The sequence below is a fragment of the Ammospiza caudacuta genome, chromosome 8 (assembly GCF_027887145.1).
Source record: "Ammospiza caudacuta isolate bAmmCau1 chromosome 8, bAmmCau1.pri, whole genome shotgun sequence".
Lineage (NCBI taxonomy): Eukaryota > Metazoa > Chordata > Aves > Passeriformes > Passerellidae > Ammospiza > Ammospiza caudacuta.
In genome coordinates this window covers 35,178,156-35,197,061 of record NC_080600.1, presented here as the reverse complement: position 1 = coordinate 35,197,061, position 18,906 = coordinate 35,178,156, and the positions used below count along the sequence as shown (strand labels likewise).

The 18,906-nt window shown below is 43.2% G+C and overlaps 2 protein-coding genes across 3 annotated transcripts; one reads left to right on the top strand and one right to left on the bottom strand.

Annotated features, from left to right (window-relative positions):
* Positions 1-888: 888 nt before the first annotated feature.
* C8H2orf76 (chromosome 8 C2orf76 homolog) lies at positions 889-13,356 on the bottom strand. Of its 2 annotated transcripts, none has more exons than XM_058809858.1 (6): positions 13,337-13,356; positions 10,568-10,720; positions 7,810-7,860; positions 4,281-4,318; positions 4,073-4,154; positions 889-1,065 (listed from the first exon to the last, which is right to left on the bottom strand). In XM_058809858.1, the coding sequence occupies exons 2-6, from the start codon at positions 10,698-10,700 to the stop codon at positions 989-991; spliced, it is 381 nt and encodes a 126-aa protein (XP_058665841.1). In that variant the 5' UTR covers positions 10,701-10,720; positions 13,337-13,356; the 3' UTR covers positions 889-988. The 2 variants fall into 2 exon arrangements, with proteins under 2 accessions (XP_058665841.1, XP_058665842.1); XM_058809859.1 differs by lacking the exon at positions 13,337-13,356 and adding an exon at positions 13,053-13,256.
* A 274-nt stretch (positions 13,357-13,630) lies between these two features.
* On the top strand, positions 13,631-16,670 carry DBI (diazepam binding inhibitor, acyl-CoA binding protein). Its single transcript, XM_058809698.1, has 4 exons — positions 13,631-13,669; positions 13,762-13,879; positions 15,596-15,658; positions 16,378-16,670. The coding sequence occupies exons 1-4, from the start codon at positions 13,661-13,663 to the stop codon at positions 16,449-16,451; spliced, it is 264 nt and encodes an 87-aa protein (XP_058665681.1). The 5' UTR covers positions 13,631-13,660; the 3' UTR covers positions 16,452-16,670.
* The last annotated feature ends 2,236 nt before the right edge of the window (positions 16,671-18,906 follow it).

Genomic DNA, 18,906 nt, shown 5'->3' with positions numbered 1-18,906 from the left:
TTCATAAGTGATGTCTACCTTATGGGATGCATGATTGTTTTCTATTATTCTTAATTTGGTCCATGTAGTAGGAAAGGCCAGCATCACCAAGAACAAACACATAGCAACAGAGTATTTGGCTCATGGAAAGCACAAAGGAATCAATTCCAGTCTTGAAGACATGTGGCTCACAGGCTGGGCCTCTCCTTGAAAAAAATGCAATCATTCAGGTTTATTCTTAAAACTGAACCCATGAGCTTTCACTCCACTTGGAAAAATGCCCAATCCCTACTTAGGCACAGTGATGTCCTGGCAGAACTGGAGCTGCTACCCCCGTGTGGAGGTGGCTCCATGAAGTGAAGCTAGAAACAGGCGAGCTGGTCTGTGCACACAAAAGCCTCCCAGCAGACATTTGTCCCTTTCAGCATGCTAAAGAGGGCTGGTAGAGAGGATAATGGAGAGCATTCACCACTGAAAAGCATGAAACACTGGCCAGTCTGCACTATTTAAACAAAAGAGACCAAACATAAAATGAGAGAAGTAAAGCTGTGACTGGAAACAGAGAGATTCTCTTCTCGAGTTCTTTAAAATACCCAGCGATTTGGTCATAAAACATTTCATTTCATCTGAAGGAGGTTTTCACTTCATTTTCATTAGAAGTTAGTACTGTGATGGGATCATCCTGTGCATTCTATAATCTCCATATGCAGTTACTGTGTGCTGTGGGATCACACCAAGAACCTGTGTCACATTCAGGGATGGCACTGCCTGAGGCTCAAGAGCCAAGCACAGCAAACAGAAAAGGGAGGAAGAAAAAAGTCATTTATGTCCCCCAGTTTTTCCTCTCTCAGCCTTAGCATATTGACAGAAATTAATTTCTATAGGAAGGGAATTGCACTGTTTGCAAAGTAATCCTCTAGGATTTATTGATCTTTAAGAAAAATCTCATTAAGCAGAATAAGGAAAATTTACAACAGGTATGGGAAAACAAAACAATCTCTTGGGATCTTCACCAGGCCGAAACAGGATTAGCTCTGTAGTTTCTGTAATCTTCCTCACAGAAGAATGCTAATTCTGTCTCATTTTCTAGAAGAAATAAAAAATTAAATATTTAACACACCAGTAAATGAACCACCAACAGCCAGCTATTTAGAATTTTAGAAGACAATTAGCAACTTTATGGTCAAAGAAAATTATAAATCACCACCCACTTTTTTTTTTTCCTCATAATATTTTTGAAAAATGTTGCTAGTATTAAAGAGTTTGTTAAATCTCATTAAAAAACACGCCAAACAAACAAAACCACCAAGAACGTGAATGCATAGAAGTAAATATGTACAAAAGACCCCACAAGATTTGTTTAACACAGTCTTCAGAATTGTTTGTAAAAACATTCAGCAAATTTAGTGATGACATTTCTAACACCTTCACATGCTAAGAAAGTAATGAAGCGTGATACATTCTTTTTTGTGCATTTTTCTGTTAGGAAAGGGAGAAAGAAACTTCTTTTTCCCATTAAATTAGCCTGCAGGTATAATAATTTAATACTTAGAGGATCAGTAGAATATTTTACAGATCACTTTACATTCTCCCTCATGACCCATCAAAATATGTGTCTGAAGAAGTTAATTTTTTGCCCTGCTGATGATTAATTCATGAGGCTTCGACAATATGCAAAGTGAAAGACACAAATTGGCTTCTCCAGCAATACCTTCAAATACCTCTAATTATTCACAGGGGATATGGCAGAGCTAAAGGACCCACAAAGGTTCAGAACAGTCACAATTCTTTCAACCCAGTAGGTCAAGGACTTCCTCTTCTAAAACAGTAAGTCAGCAACATTACTAATTCAGAACAGAGACAAATCTGATGGAATGCCTTCACAATTATTAAACATGAAATTCTTTAAGGTGCTGAGCCAATAAATTCCACATTCGTATTTTAAATTAAACCTCAAGTTAATGAAGTCTGCCTGTCTTGTAAAAAGAAAAAAAAAGAAACAAAAAAGAGTAGAAGGGATTTTAGAATCTCAACTAGAAAACAGACAAGACTATTTGTAATGAATACTGAACACTTTATTAACATACACCCTGCTTTAAAAAAAACTGCAAGCATTAACTTTGCTGACTGGATAATAACTGTAATAATAATCACTACTACAGAGGCTTTCCTCTGTAAGAGGATACTTATCTAATGTCCTCATAATTTATTACTCTCTAGCCCAACCCTGTAAAGTGCCAAGGGCAATCAGCTGCAGCTTAGGAAAACTGTTCTGCGTGTATCAGAATTTCCCAGAATTTCTAAGGGTGATTCTGATTGTTTTATTCTAGTAAGTCTTGTCCAGATTAGATGTTGAAAATAAATCATATCTCAATAGGAGATTTCAAATCTTCTTACTGGTTTAAAGAAAATGTACAAAATTTATTGCTTTGTACAAAATGAGGACCAGTGGTACATGATACATGATATCACTTCCTTACTCAGAAAAGTTTTCTACCTCTTGTTGAAGGAGAAAAATCTTCAAGATTTTACTACAAAAACCTCACTCCTAACTTAGCTAATTTTCATGTCAAGATACACTGGAACATATCCAAATTCAAAATGACATAGTGGCACATTGCATTTTTCAAAGAATGGGTTTTCCTCTTCTATCACAAATATCCTCTATATACTAATCACTAATAACTGCTGTTATTTAGAAAAAAAGAAACAAAAAAAAAGCTTTAAATAATTTTCTAAATGAACCACCCCTCCCTTTGTACAGAGACACAGAACAGGCTGCTGCATTCCTATTTCCTTTCAGTGTAACATTTAGTCTGATGTTTTGACACCTTTTTGAGATCCAACTGTTTCACTGCTGTAGCTACAAACCCAGTTTCAAAGGCAGATAATATATACAAATACTCATCCATACCTTTCTGAAAGAAGACAGCTTTGTTATTTCTAATTCAACATTTGGCACTGTCATCAGTCCCTCTCCTGAACTGCACTGTCTATTATGCCTTACACAGATAAAGATCATGATTAAATTAATCTTTTCCTAACTAAATTACAAATCTGCAAGGCTTGGGTGCCAGTAATCCTCTTTTTTCTTTTTGTTTCCCTTCCTGCAGACAGAAAGACCTGGTGTGGAGTAAAAAACTATGATTCATATTACAGGAACACTCAAAGACCTTTAGGAAAGGTATATTGGAACCAGAGAAAAACACTGAAGAGACATCCCAAGTCACTTAAAACCAGAAAATAAATCACAGGAAACAGGAGAGCCAAGTAACCTAGAGAAAGAAATCCCTTTGAGCAGCTGGGGAGCAATCAGTGAGCAGCAGGAGCAGGAGGAAGCCTCCTCTGTGAAGCCCCTGCACTCAGAGCTCAGGCACTTAGAGCTTCCCAGGCAGGCAGACCAGATTCAAATGAGCAAATGTCCATATCAAGGTGGAATGCAACCACATCCCCCAAGCACCCTGCTGCCACAAAGTCACTCAGCCACTTTTATGAGAAGCCCAAAGGACATCCAGGGACCATCAGTTTTATCATGACAGACAACTCTTTACATTATTACCAAAAGACATGCCCTATATGTAGTCTCTTGTCAAAATGTGAGAAATCAGGTCAAGTTTCAACTCTTTGCTATGTTCAGCACATTCTCTAAGTGATACTGCTCCAGCTTTCCTGAGCAATCTGGCTATCAGACACTGTATGCTGCACATTAAACAAATCTAATCTTATTTCATTATTCCATGCTGGTTCCACTACTTACATTTCTAACCAAAACATCAGTTTAAATGTTACTGATAAGACCAAGCAGGCACGGTACTAATAACCTATCTGTCAATCATTTAAAATTACTCTCAGCAGAATTATAAGCATACCCTCTAAAAATCACAATTTGCATTCTGAACATTTGGAGTGCAGATACCTGCTGCCCTCAGACCAGTGATTTGAATAATGCTTCCCTGAATAATTATCAAGTCGTGTAAAGAGCATCAGAAATAGCATTTACTTTTCAGCAGCCTGTCCAAACATAATCAGCCAGCTATCAGTTTAATGCTACCACAAGGAACAGCACCTTCAGTCAATACAAATGCACTCCTACCTACTCCAGCTGCTTTCAGCGTGCTGTCTTCCTTCAAAATCAGTTTGTCATCATCTTCCAAACTCACTACAAGCTCACCAGTCTATAAATCAGAGAACCAGAATACAAAAATAAGAATAATTTCCTCTGCTGCAGTCTTGTTTGACAGTGCAGAGATCTGCCTGCATCAAAGCATGCAAAAGGGGAAGAACACAGCTAATAATCTTACCTTAGATTTGTGTGCTTGGTGAATAATCTTCATTGTATCTGAAAGAAAAAACAGTGTTTTCCTAAAACAAGGCTTAAGAAGCACACAACGCTGAAGTTGTACTCAGGCAAAGACAAACAAACAAAGGGGGAAGCTTCAAAATCTTTTGTTATTTACAATTTTGTGTGTTCAACCTGAAAGAGGAGAAAACATCTTAATCTCACAGTTCTGTGGCCACAGCCTTGAAGCAGTCAATGCAACATTAAGGTACCACATCCACTGGGCTTCTGCCTGCTGGCTGAATTACAATAACCAACTAATGACCATCTCAATTGCCACTCAAAACACATCAATTTAAATGCCACTTAGGGTGTTTTAACTTAATAGGTTTTACACATGCAATTGGGGCAGGACCAACAGCATTTATGCACTGTCAACTGCTACAGCTAAGTTGATAGGCAGTAAGTAATTAAGACACAGTAACCTGATCACTTCAGATCATCCCTTGAAATTTTCCTTCTCATGTATACAACACCCACCATCCACAGCAGAAATTTCATTAAGCAAGTTCATTTTGCATGAACATCTACAGCCTCTTCTCTGTAGTGCTACACCCTCTTCAATAATTTCTATTTTACGTTTGTGTAGTGCTTTTAGAAATTAAAAAAAAGGTACCACTTTCTCCTGGCAGCAAGGGCAGGGCTTTGTTAACAGAAGGGAAACACAGGGGAAAATAACACAGTCACCAAAGCAACTGGATGAGTGCAAAGATCCAGAGGGAACAGCTTAAAGCCATGCAACACTAATAAAAAAAAATTGAAGACTCTGTGTTTGAACAAATCTGGAGTAACACATCAATACCTTCCCAGCAAAGAAGAAAAACCAGTTCTGCTTGTCTGCTCATTTTCTGTAATTTAGTTTTGTGCATTGACTGAACATTACCTGTTGCAATAGTCTGGTAAGAGAAGGATGCAGCAAAATGAACTATTGGCTAAACCAACTTTCAAATCACAGGAGCAAGTATTCAGATGTTCAGAATAACAGAGATCACATTCCCACTCAGAAGTTTCCTTCCATTCCATTCTGGCCCACTCTGAACACTATCTAAAACATTACATAAGGTAAGAAGTACTCTGTATTCTCACTGCAGAGGTCACTGGGAAGGCAGCCCTGGCATTCTGCAATAATTGTGGTATTAGAAGCAAGACAGACATTAAATTGCAATTACCAGGATCCATCTTGCATAAAAACATTACAAAAAAGCCAAGCAATCACAGAAAAAATATACTGCAATCATGAAACCTTTCTACTGCAGCAAATAAACCCAGCCTGTTCTTTAGTTTTAAGCTCCTCTGTCCACTTTGATACTTTCCCTTTTCTGTAGTCCTTGTCCAGTCATATCCTGAAGCATTGTCTCAGTTCTACTGGCTCAGAGCTCCACCACTGGCACCCAGCACTTTACCACGGGCTCATCTGAGCTATTAAATGGCTTCTTTAACTCTGTTACAGAGATTAAACTATAATCCCTTCCCACAAGCTAAATCCTCTGACCGGCCTTCGCTATTTCATCCCCACTCAATCAGTGGCAGGGACTTGGAAAGTGCCAAGTTTTTATCTTGCCTTTTCTGATGATAGGTCTATCATGGCAATTGATAAGATACCACTTTCTAAGTGATTTTATGAACTACCTGCCATACTGCTCCACATTCATGGATGAAAGAAATAAAATTGAGAAGCTGCTTACGGAACAAGCTGGCACCCGGACTGCCAGCATCAGTGAAAAGGTACTGTGGTGTGAAAAGGTGACAAGGTGCTAAGATAAGACTGACTCAGAAAAAGTTCTAGACCAAGAACCAGAATAATCCATACAAAGAAATGAAGAGAAAATGGAAGTCAGAAGCTTTGAGATGTGAATTGGAGCACTGATCCAAGAGCAGAAATGTGATGGCATTACGTATGATGTTAAAACAAAGTGGTGCTGAATTCTGCAGGGAAGGAAGCTGAAACAGGCACAGTGAGAGACAACCAGATCCAACTGAGATTTCTGGCACTGCCAAACAAAACAGGAGAAACAGTCTGGCTTTTGCTGCAGAAGTCTCACTGCCCTTCCCTCACAAAAACACAGGAAAGACAGCAGAGCACTATAGAGATAGCAGAAATGCCAAAAACAGGAACCTGGATGATTCACAGCCTGAGGGGAAGGTGAGGAACCTGGCTTTGATTTTCCTGCAGTTAGCACCATCACAGTAAGAGCAGGCTCCCACTAACTGGTGCAACAGGTTTTAAAGTTATGCTGAGTCCTACAGGGCACAACCAGGCCCTCAGCCACCAGATATGTCTTGGGAAAAGCTAAACTGATCTCCAAGTGATGAAAGAAGCAGCTGGGATAGGCAGCACCAGGGATACAACTGAGAGCAGCAGCTCTAGACAGGAACCCCTCCAACAGCCAAAGCCACAAATGGGGTGAAGGGCACCTCCAAATTCAAACTCACACTTCCAGATGTTATGACCTTAAGTAACACATTAAAAATAATAAGAACATTCAAATACCTGCCACTGATGTATCATCAGTCTTAATCCCTAACTCTTTTTCTAGTTTCCATTTGCACTCTGTATTTCACCATCAGCAAGAGCACAAAATGAAATCTTTGTTTGTTTGTTTTAATAGGCAAATAAAGTTTATTAGCCTTCACATGTATTAAGTAGATTTTTCACTCAGTTCTTTGAATGACCATAGAGGAAGGAGTTAGCCAACTCCAAGAACATGGGACACAGAGGATCACTTGCAGGAAAACTCCATGGAACTTTGAGAATTGCCAAGTTTAGGAGAAGATATGTGACTGACACCCAAATTTACAAACTCCAAGAAAGGAAGTAACATAGTCTGTCTAAAAAGTTTTCTCTATCCCAAGCAGATAAATTGTACATGTTAACAACAATCTGCACAAAAAGGAAATATAAATATAGCTTTGATAAAGTCAGCTTGAATTTCACATCATGCTATTTCATACCACCAGCTTATATTTAAGAGCTTTCATAACTCTTTGAAGCAAAGTTCCCTTGTTTCTCTCATATTGTGTAAGCTATTTAAGTATATAAGACTCAAGCATTTTCTACTTTTTGCCTTCAGCTTCTGCTTCACCATCAGTAAACAGACATTGAAGTACATAAGCAGACAGAGAACTACAATTTCAAAGTGTTTTGAGACCACAAGCTGCTCATTAGGGTAAAGACAGAGTTAAAAAGCACTTTAAAAAAGTAATAAAAAATTAAAATCAAAACCCATCAGTTCCCAATAGCAAATAATGTAAACCATGCAGCCTAATTCAAAGATTAAAACAGATTTTCATAATAATGGTCAAGTTCTGCAGACAAGATCCCAGTGGCATAACTCCAGCTACAAGAGCTGACAGAGTTGCAAATGTAGGCAGGCACTGGCACCAACATTAGTATTGTACAGCAATTATCTTTTATGTTGTAGAAATGCTGGTGTAAAATATCATGTGGTCATTTGATGGCAATTACAACAAGAAAAATAAAAACCACCTACCATACTTGTAATTTTTAAAAGGAGGAGGAAGTCCTGATCTTGAAGACACATCTATTAAAATAAAAGCACAAAGTTAAAACAAAGTTCTCTTTCTTAATTATTTTCAATCCTTCATTTTCCATTATTGTGCAATGTATGCATCCCCTGGGCAGCCTTTAAATCAAAATAAATCTGCAACATAGGAGAGTTGTTTGAGCATCAAATGCTAAAACACAGCCTTTGGCCCAGATTCTATAGTGACTCCATATGTGAACAAGTCCATTTGAGCATGAAGTCTCTCTGAACAAAACACCCCACGAGGACAGTGAGTCAGTGCAATTAGGGTGTGACCACAGGAGTCTGATCCTTCAGAAATCTGCCAGCAACATCCTTTCAATGGTTTGCCCAGCATCTCTCTTTGCCTTATACAAACAGCTGCCAACTGTCAGCCAGAACTGAATCCTCAGGTAAACAGGGCACAAAAAGGAAGCCAAGCTGTAGAAAATTAACTCTTTAGCTGCTTGCAGGACACAGCCCACAGGTAACTGCAGGGACATTGACACCTGCCCTGGTGCCAGTGCTCCCTGTGACTTAACCAGGACTCAGAAGGCCCAGCCACCAGTGGGGTGCCCAGCAGCAAGGTGGATGAAGCCTTGATTTCTTCAGTAGTTTAACCATTTACCTTAAAGTGCCTCTTCAAACCAGATTACTGTAAATGAAGGAACAGAGCTTTTGCACCCCTGTGGAACAGGGTTCTACGTCTTGTTTAAAACAAACATTGGCTTTGTCTCAAATAACAGTGAGTTGCAATATTGCACACATCAAAAGCAAGTTTCCTACCATTGGTTTTTATTTTCTTGTCCATAACAGCAGCTGTGCCATATGTTCTCAAAGTGCTTGCAGTGTTCCAACAGCATCCCAAGACTTTGTTATGCCTATCACTGTCTAAAAGTATGGAAATTGCCAAACACACGCATGAGTCTTAGGGCAATGTCCTAGGAGTTGCTCAAATGTTACCTAATATAACAGTTCAAGACTTGTTTAAGCTGACTTCATGAAGAAAAAAAAAAAAAAAAACAAAAAAAAAACAAAACAAAATAAAACAAACAAATTATGTTATTTTGTACCCTTTGAATGTTTCCATTGAGGTGTGTGGAAATATACCTGCAGGATTAAGGGTAACACCCTAATGATCAAGTCACTGTGTGGGCTGGTCTACAGTACTTAACTTTTAGATTCACTGTCACTTTCAACCAGGCTTATACAAGAGAAAGCCCACAGATGAGTAAATCTGCACCACAAAGCTCAGGATGGAGACAGAAACAAACACTGTGAGACCACACAGTGTCAAAAACAAATTTTCAAGATTCTTTTTTCTCACAAATAGCAAACAGGCTTGCATTCCCACATGCCACATATTTGCGTAGTTAGGATCAAAAACTTTCTAAATTCTAATAATTTATTCCTATTAATGATGAATATTTGCCTGACAACACCCCTCAAGGAGCCTGAGGCACTGAGCCAAATGCAGTAATGCCCTTGTTTCTCTTAGACAAAATGTGGGTGTTGGGGAAGATGAAACAGGAAAGCCTTATAAATATGATTGCCTGGCAAAAGGTTTTGAGAACATAGAAACTATAAGCAAGACTGAAATGAAAGAAAGCTTTGAGATCCCTCAGTTACTGAACAACTGGAAAACAATGGTGTGGCCAGCTGAAGGTAATCCCCTTTTGATCAAACAATTCCCTCTGCTTGCAGACAGGTCCAAGGGTCAGAGCAGACCCTACAGCTTGGCAGATGGGGTCCAAAGATTAGTTTTTAGGGTTTAAAATGTAACGCATTATGGTAATGTAGTGATTCTTATAGGCTGTATGCAAATGCTATAGGATTTGTATATTGTACTAGATTGGTTAGTGAGAATCAGAATATTCAACACAGAAGAAGATTTATTGTATTGTAACAGGAACCTCACTCTCTTACCCTTTTACCCTCTCATCCTCTCTACCCCTCTCTTCTCTATCACAGACATCTTTTATGAAAAATCCTTTCCTTAGGATTTTTCCTCCTGAGAAGCTGAGAGGCCTCAGGAACAAAATGTAAACATTGATTATAACATTGCTGCTGTGGAATGCAACAGGTGCATCTGTGATTGGTCCCATGTTGGTTGTTTCTAATTAACGGCCAATCACAGTCAGCTGGCTCAGACAGAGAGTCTGAGCCACAAGCCTTTGTTATCATTCTTTCTTTTTCTATTCTTAGCTAGCCTTCTGATGAAATCCTTTCTTCTGTTCTTTTAGTATAGTTTTAACGTAATATATATCATAAAATAATAAATCAAGCCTTCTGAAACATGGAGTCAGATCCTCATCTCTTCCCTCACCCTCAGGCCCCTGTGAACACCGTCACACTTCTCTCAGGCCTGCTCCAGCTGTGGCTGGCAGCTCCCAGCAGGGCCCTGCTCCCAGGCCCTTTGCAATAAACCCCAAATTTCCTGACCTGGCTGCAGAGATCTCTCATCTCTGTCTGTCCCACCCTCTGAGGCTCCTACAGTGGGGATTTGGCATGGGGGAGCAGTCCAGCCAAACTCAAGCACAGCACACCCACCATGGAAGCTCTCCTTAACTCCAGACCTTTCATCTAAGGAAGGAAAGCACACGGGGGGATGCAAACACGAATTTGGCACCTCCACCAGAGCCATCCCCACGCATTTGTTCCACAAGGAGGTGGAGGGACAGCAGCACTTGGGGCTGGAGCAGGCAGAGGAGCAGGCAGGGCTCACCCTGGCGCACGAAGGCCATGAACTCCCGCACCGTCTGCTCCAAGGGGACGCCGTGGAACACCAGGGGCCGGAAATTGCGGTGCTGGAAGGAGCGCACCAGGCGAACCGTGATGGTGCAGCCTTCTGCTGACATCAGAACCAGCTCTGAGCGACCTGGGAAACACCAAAGGGAGGAATTACCATGTGGGAACCCAGGAAATTCCTCTGGCTGCCCTGGAGGGCTCGAGCCCCTGCCCAGGGGGCTCAGAGACCTTAGCACAGAGCCCAAGATCCCTGTGCCTTTGATTTAGCCCTTGAAAAAAACAATTACCAACCTTATATGAAGAATTACAAGCCACAAAAGTTTAAGCAGAATGATAGTGAATTTATCACAGGATGAAAAATAGATTTTTGGGGGTTTTAGAATGGGGGTTCAGGGGGAAAGATGGAGGAATCTGGGCATGTCCAGCCTTTCTCCTTCTTCTGCTTGGCCTCCATCTTCTGCTGTGATGTTGGCACTTTTAGATTGGTTTAGAGTAGAAGCTCACTGTCTAACATAGGCAATAGGCATTGGGAAGTTATTGTAAATATTGTACACGTAGTTTTTAGTATAAAAAGATAACACAGCCCCGGGGGCAGGCAGAGTGCCTTTGACTGTCTTGCTGAGCAGACCTCAGCAGGACAGGAGAAAGAATTTTATAAATAAGATACAATAAACAACCTTGAGACTGAGAAATGAAGAGCTCTGACTTCTTCTTTGACTGCCAGGCTGGGAAAAGAGACTTTCTAACATATCTTGGGGTCACTGTGACCAGCAGAGATTCCAAGATTACTGCCTTTCCTCTGTCTATGAGCACAGCTGGAAAAGGAGGTGCAGGCAGGCCTCGTGTACAGAGTAAAACATGAGAGAAATCCAACAGCATTGGGCCCTTCAGGATTTCACTGCTGTGATTCCCACAGGGAACAAACAGATCCTGCACACCACACACTCCAGTACCTGTGCTGTGCAATGCCACACCAGACCCCCCATTAAACATGCAAAAGTGCTGTGGATAAATGCAGCCACATTTCTCCTCACAGAGAAAAGCAAGGCACAATTCTTTCCAAGAATATTTCTGGGTTTCACATTCTCTGAACCTCAGAGAAAGGAAAAGCAATTCTTATCGTTTGCTGTACTTGTGTTTGTGCAAAAGTAGAATGCAATATGGAGATTGTTTGCCCAAAGTGATGGTGTTTTGTTTCCTTGGCCTATCAAGCCCAAGTGTGTGTGTGTGTTTGTGTCAGGACTGCCAGCTGACAGTCACAAAATTCTCAGCAGTTGTGTGCAGTTGAAAGCTTGCCACATTCAGTTTAGATGTAACGTAACACAGTGCAATATAGTATAGAATAATATAGTATAATAAAGTAATTAATTAGCTTTCTGATAAGATGGAGTCCTCCTCATCATTCCTCCCTGCCACGGGGGTCATCCTGTTTCAATAGATAAATGCAAGAGTGTTGTGTGGGTTTTAAGTGACTGAAGACTTCACCTGCTGGGCTCTAGAAGAATGCCCTAACACAAACAAACCCAAAGACATTTTTAACATACTTGTGTTGGAAAGAGTGTAATACTCTGAAAAATGCCTAAGCTGTGACACAATGCTCATTTTCACCTCCCCAGGGAAAAGTGAAAAACTACCCCACATACACAGGCAAATCATTTTCCTGGTGTACTACAGCATAATTAAGGGATTTAATTTATAATAGTCAGTCTCTAGAACAGCTCTGTGGGCTTATACTAGAGAGCAGAGCCTAAAACAGAGCAGCCTTGGCAACCCAAAACCCTCTTCAAACAAGCCCATATATCGTTCCGTTGGGTTTTTTTCTCTCCACAGGAAAATAAGCTCTTTTCTACCTTGACAAACTTCTCTATTTTTGGCGCTGGGCATCCCTCAGCTTCCTGGCCAAGTGCAGCAGTGCCAGAGCTGCTGCAGCCATGAGCAGGGACATGTTGTGCTCCAACATCAGCACGATCTCTGCACCTCCCATGCTGAGCACGATCTCAGAGTCCACCTCCAGTCCTGACAGGGAACCTTTCACCCATTCATCCCCAAATGATCTTTTTTGTGTGTCTTTTTCGGTTTTTCCCCCCTTTTTTTGCTGTGGGGTTATTTAAGTGCCCCACCATCCTGCAGGTGCATCCCACCCTTGGCTGTATTTGTCCCAGCCGTAGCCTGGCAAAGCCAACTACCAATATTTTCATCAATCACTATCTGCACAACTGGGACAAAGACCTTCCACCACACAAGGCAACTTGCTTTTGCATCACCTTGGCTAATAACCCCGAGTTCCAATTCCATTTTAAATGAGTGTGTGTCACACACCACACAAATAATCAAAAAGGTGTACTTTGCACCTGGAAATAACTCGATTTATACTAAACAGCAAAGATGGAGGTTTTCTTAGTGCTATTCCACATGGGCTGGTGATTTGCGGGGTGCAGTAAAGGGCACAGCACTCAACTCACTTGCTCCTAAAGCAGCATGGAGGAACCCTGTGGGAACACAGAACGGGGAGCTCCATCACAAACCGCCAATTTTCACATTTCTACTCAAACCGATCGCACGGAGGGCTGGGACCGTGCACCACCCCGCGCCTCACGTGGACAAGCAGGCAGGTGGGAGGCGCTGGTGGCCCATTCCTCTGGGACAAAGGGACCTCCCGGACCCGCAGCAACCCCGGCATCGCCGCCCGCCCCAGCGCGGCCCGGCCCGGCCGCACCGGCACCGCCCGCCCCACCGGGCCCATTACCGCTCTCCGCCGCCACTTCCGCGTCCCGCCCACCCGCCCCGCCAATCGCGTCCTTTCGGCGGCAGCCCTGAGACACGCGATTGGCTGAGAGGGCTCTGCCCCACCCCTCGCGCCGCCGTTGTCCTCTCACGCGCTGCTGAACGGGAGGCACCCGTGCCGCCTCCGCATTGGCTCCTTGCCCGTCCCCGGCCCGCGTTGATTGGTGCCCGCGGAGCCCGCGGCGTTGCGATTGGCCGGCGGCCGGTCTGGCGAGGGGTGAGGCGGGCGCGCGGCGGGGGTGGCGGGGCAGACGCGGCGGGACCGGGGCCGGGCGGGTTGGGCGCGATGAGCGAGGTGCGGGGGGCGCCGGGGCTGGGAGGAACCGGGGGCGGCCGGGGGGCTCCGCGACCCTTTCCCTCACTCACCCCCTGCCGCCTTCCCCCCAGGCCGCATTCCAGAAGGCTGCCGAGGAGGTGAAGCAGCTGAAGTCGCAGCCCACGGACCAGGAGATGCTGGACATCTACAGCCACTACAAGCAGGCCACGGTGGGCGACGTGAACACCGGTAGGCACCGGCCGGGAGGCAAAACCTCTCCCTCTCTGCGCTTCCCTCAATCCCTGCAAAATGTTTCTGCTGCAAAAGTGCCTGGGAGCCGCCTTGGCAGGGATTGTGTGCGGAGGGCACGGGCTGACCCGATAAGGCTTTGTGCAATTCGGGGTTTTTAGATTAACCCGGCTGCCGCCGTCTGCTCCGTGCAGTGAGGCACTGAGGATGCTTTGTGCAAATATTGGGATTGGGTTTTTTGGAGAGCTCTGTCAGTGCGTAGCTGCTCAGGCCGAGGGTGCTGCTTTAATGCAGACACTTCTCGGTTATACAGACTTAAACAGCAAGGCGAGAGATACAAGGGTGGAATTGCAATACAAGGGCGGAATTGCAATACTGGAGGGGATGACACATTTGAGTTTATTCAGACTGGATTGGCTGCTAAAAATAGTACTGGAAAGCAAAACCAGAAGAATAGGAGAAAACTTTTATATAAGCTGCAATTAAATATACTTCAGAAAGATTGTACCAAAATTTTGTCCTTAGGTACACAGTGCAGAATGTTTCTGCCTACTTCTCTTGCTACCATGCTGTCCGTGGCAGCTCAACTTTTGGAATTACATTTAAAGTGGAGCATGTCTCTATCGACCTTGTGTAAGGCTGGAGTAGCTAGAATTAGAAAGGGAAAAGGTCATTTCTTTGGAGTGCTGGCCTCCTAACCCAGTAGCTGGCAAAGTTTATTGAGTGTCCATTGATTTAAAAGCTGGCAGCGAAGTGTACAGGAAATGGTAAGTAATTTAATCTCCTTTTCCCAAAGCTGGCAGCGTGAGGGAGAAAATAATTTACTTTGGGTTTAAGATGTGGTCTTTTCGTTGTGGCTGGACACCAGCACTATTAGTGCTTGCCAGGGTGAAGCAGTGCTGGGGACGTGCCCCCGTTCCTGCGAGTGTCTGCACGCCTGAGGAGCAGCAGCCAGCGTGAGCTGGCCCGAGCAGGAGCCTGTTGGGAGGGTGGCTGCTGGGGTTTGTGCTGCAGACAAGGGGAGCTGCCAACTGGAGCCACAGGTCACTGTGCCATGGGAGCTGCACAAGGCTGTTTGTGAGCGCTGCCCAGTGCCATTTGTGAGTTCTAAGAATTATCTTTAAGGAGAGAGAGAGAGAGAGAGGAAGTAAAGCCACAAAGAGGACTTTACACCAAGATTAACCATATACACGTCATTCACTTTCTGATTGGCCTCACCACAGCCTGCAGTGAAGTGAGTTAAATTTCCAAGGTTTTCAAATGCACAGCTGTAGGTTAGAAATACACCACAAACTTGATGATAATGAGTTCCAAGCTGTGTGTTACTACAAACAGCTGCCTGTTTCTGTGTCTCTGCCTATAATGGACCTCAGGGTGTTTCTGCTTTACTTTAGAGCTAGTGTTCTTTAATTGGACAGCTCTTATGTGACAGCAAGCTCTTCAGAAAGTACAGCTAAACCAAATGACAGCAGTTTGTGCTCTTCTGCCCAAATGCTGCTGTCTCAAGGGACTTTGAAAGAGCCTATCTCTGTCGTCACCAACGATGTTGTAACATATTCCCCTGAGGTGATTTCCTGGCTACAGGTTAGCAAGCAGCAGCTGCCGAGATGAGCCAGTGTATTTAGTCACAGCTAAGAGCCAGCTAAGCCTTCAAGTGGGTATCACCCACAGCCAGATCACACAAACTAATGCTGCTGCTCATCCTGCCTTTCTCAGAGCGCCCTGGTATGCTGGACTTCAAAGGCAAAGCAAAGTGGGATGCCTGGAGTGCATTGAAAGGTAAGTGTCTGATTAAAGGAATTAATGAAATTACGCCTGGCAAATTAGTCAGAAAGACACGTGTAGTTCAGCAGGAAACAGGATAGTGTTGCCTTTTAGTACAAGAGTTCTCGAAGTTCAGAATGCCATGATAATAAACTTAATTACCTCTGCAAGGCAGAAGTAACCCTGAAAAATATGGCCTGTGTGAAAGGGAATTAGGGTGCAGAATGCCCAGCTGGCCTAAGATGTTAAATAAAGAAGAATAACAGCAGCAGAAATCTAAAGTTGCTGTCCTGGTCCCAGCCTGGTACCCCAGAGACTGAGCTCTCCCTCCAGCTGTTATGCATCTTCCAGTTAGGAAAGCTTTGGAAGACACAACTGAGCTCCCAGCTCTAACTGAGGAGCTAAACAAGTGGTCTGATCTGTGACAATGGGGTTTTTTCTGGTGTTTTTAGGAATAGCTTTCCTGCAATAATTGTCAATGGCATTAATAGAACTAGTACACTGGTTAGTTGCTGTCTGAGCAAGAACAACTTTGCTTGGAAGCGCTGTGTTTTCATGACTTGCAAAACACATTTGTTTAAATCTTCAGCAGTGGATTCACAGACAGGTGGCCTTCCTGGCTCCTTTGCTCTCCAGTGGCACAAACTAGAGCAAGGAATTGTAACTTGTAAATTCTTGAGGTAATTCTTAATCTGTGGAAGGTATCTGACTGCTTCCTGTGTTCTGTCCTTCAGGAACATCCAAAGAAGATGCAATGAAAGCTTACATAGCAAAAGTGGAAGAACTAAAGGGCAAATATGGCATCTGAGGACTGGATAAGTCAGCTGCATGCACGCCTGAAACCTGCCTTATTTCTAATGTGGGAAACTGGTTTCTAAGAGTAACCTTAGATACCTAGTATGTCATAGTCGGTTCTCCTCATGCCTGTAGTTCAGGAGAAATCATGTACCTGGCTAATGTACTGACACGGTATAAATTCCTTCTGGGAACAGAATCTGGAACTCATTAAAGTGCATTTGGTACTTTAGCTGTTGTTCTGGTGGTCCCTCGGCGCTCCCGGTGAGCTCAGCCCCGAGTGCCGCCGGGCAGAGCCGCGTCCCCGTCCGTGTGCCGCTAGAGGGGGACGGTCCCATGCGCTCGGCACCGCCGGCTCCCGGCCAAACCCCTCCTCTCAGCCCTGAGTGACAGCCACGGCAGCTGGAGCATCCCAGAGCTTATCTGGAAACGGTTATCTCTAGTGCTGTGTGTGCTAGGAGCAAGGTGCTTGGTACTTATTGCCTGGAGCCTTCGGAGACTTCGTCAACAACTGCCAAATCATCTTTCATAAAACACTTCTGGGACGTGTTATTTCCCAACAACGATGTTGGGCTTCTAGAGTAAAGGCAAATGCTGAGCACAAAGCCTTCCCTGGGCAAGGAGAGATCCCAGAGGCAGTGGAGTTGATCCTCTTGGTGCTGTAAAAGCAAGAGAATCAAATTTGATGTTGCCACACAGTTGGCTGCAGTGAGGGGTGAGTCCCTATAGACTTTGGCAAGACAGCTCAAAGAGAAAGGCTTAGTGATCATCAGCAGAAGTTCAGTTACAAAACACACAGTTGTGACTGTCTCTAGTAGCTCATTGTTTTGGTCTGCCGACTGTAGTCTCTTGGAGCTGCTGATGATGGAAAGGGAAGATTTTGCTTTAAAAATGTGACATTGAAGTATTCCAGCATAGAGCATTTGAGAATGAAATCACAACCTTATGCAGGAATAAGGAATTGTAATTTTGGTTAGCATCTGAATAGGTGAGAACTTCAAGCACTCTTCAGATAAGCAATTGATTTGTGGAACTACATAGGGATGAAAACTATCATGTATCTGTCTAGGTAAATAGTTTTGTAGCTAGTTATACATGGTGAGTAGTAGATTTAGTGATTACTTCACATGCTTTCAAAAATTTTAACTTTCCCCTTTACTACTTTTAATGGGAAATGCTCTTAGAGCTGCTTTTTGTCCTTTAAAATGTGTTAGGATAACGAGCAAAAAAAAAAAAAAGGCAGCTTATTCTTGTTCCTCCTTGTTCTTCTGGGTAAGTAAAATAAGGATTTGGAGGTTTTTTACCTGCTCTTGTATCCTCTGTTACTTGAGATTGTCTTAATTAAATTCACTTTGCAAGAGAGGGGTAAGAGCAGATGTTCACCATGAGAAATGCTTTTACCTTTTCTCTAGCCCAAAATTCCACATCTTCTACAGCTCCATCTTGGCAGCTGTATTTTGTGAAGCTGGTTACCTTGGAAGGATTCTGCCAGCCTTTACCAGGACAGAGCTCACACAGCAAATGCTCCCACATTGCTCTTGTTAGCTGGTGCACTGTGGGCACACTGTGCTTTGCCAGCATGTTTTCTGTCAAAACAGGTGTACTCAGAGTTTTTGACTGCTAAAGAAGTGGAGCTGGGTCTAAAGGATGGCCTGGGGGTAGCAAATTCTATATCCCAGTCCTCATTTGGATTTGTTTCCCTTGTGACAATTAATTGTTACAGTGCTGCTCTCCTTTCTGATACCTCTAGCATTAGTAAAGCCTCACTTTGTACACAGTGCTGATCCCAGAGAGGGTTTGCTCTTAGCCAGGCTTACAAATAATGCTATTTGCCAAGAAATACAAGTGACTGAGAATTCTACCTTGTATGCCTTTATTTGGACACTTAATTTTTTACTGTAGTAACACCTTTCTGCTTGCAGCTTCACCATCCTTGAGAAAGTAACATCAGTGGTCTTACTATTTAGCTTGCACTTTTGCAATCAACTGAGTCTTTCAGGAGCAAGCTGAAAACTTCAAGATGTGGCAATAAGTGACTACAAAAGGCATGAAGGCAGAAGCAAAGGTACTGGTGGTGGCTGTGCACAGTGTTTGTGACAAGAAGCAGCAACACAAAATTTGGCTGGACAGGTAGTAATTGTGAGCTAAGGGGCTCGTTGTGGTTGTCTAGCAGCAGTATGAGTGTCTGTAAATGTGTAAGGGTGCTGGGCTGCCTGAAAACGTTGCTGACCTAGTGACTGCCTAGTGCTTGCAGGTAAGGTGTGTGAGACACCTGGGCTGCATAAATAACACCAGAGCAGTGGTGGTTTGAGGGCGTCTTCAAATTTGTAGGTAGAGGTGCTTGCTTTTATTAAACTAATAAGGTGGTAAAAATAGACAACCATAATCATATACAGCCTTGATATCAGAAACAGAAGCAGCAAGCCTCAAACTAAAATATAATCCAGAGCCATTGCTCACGGTACTTG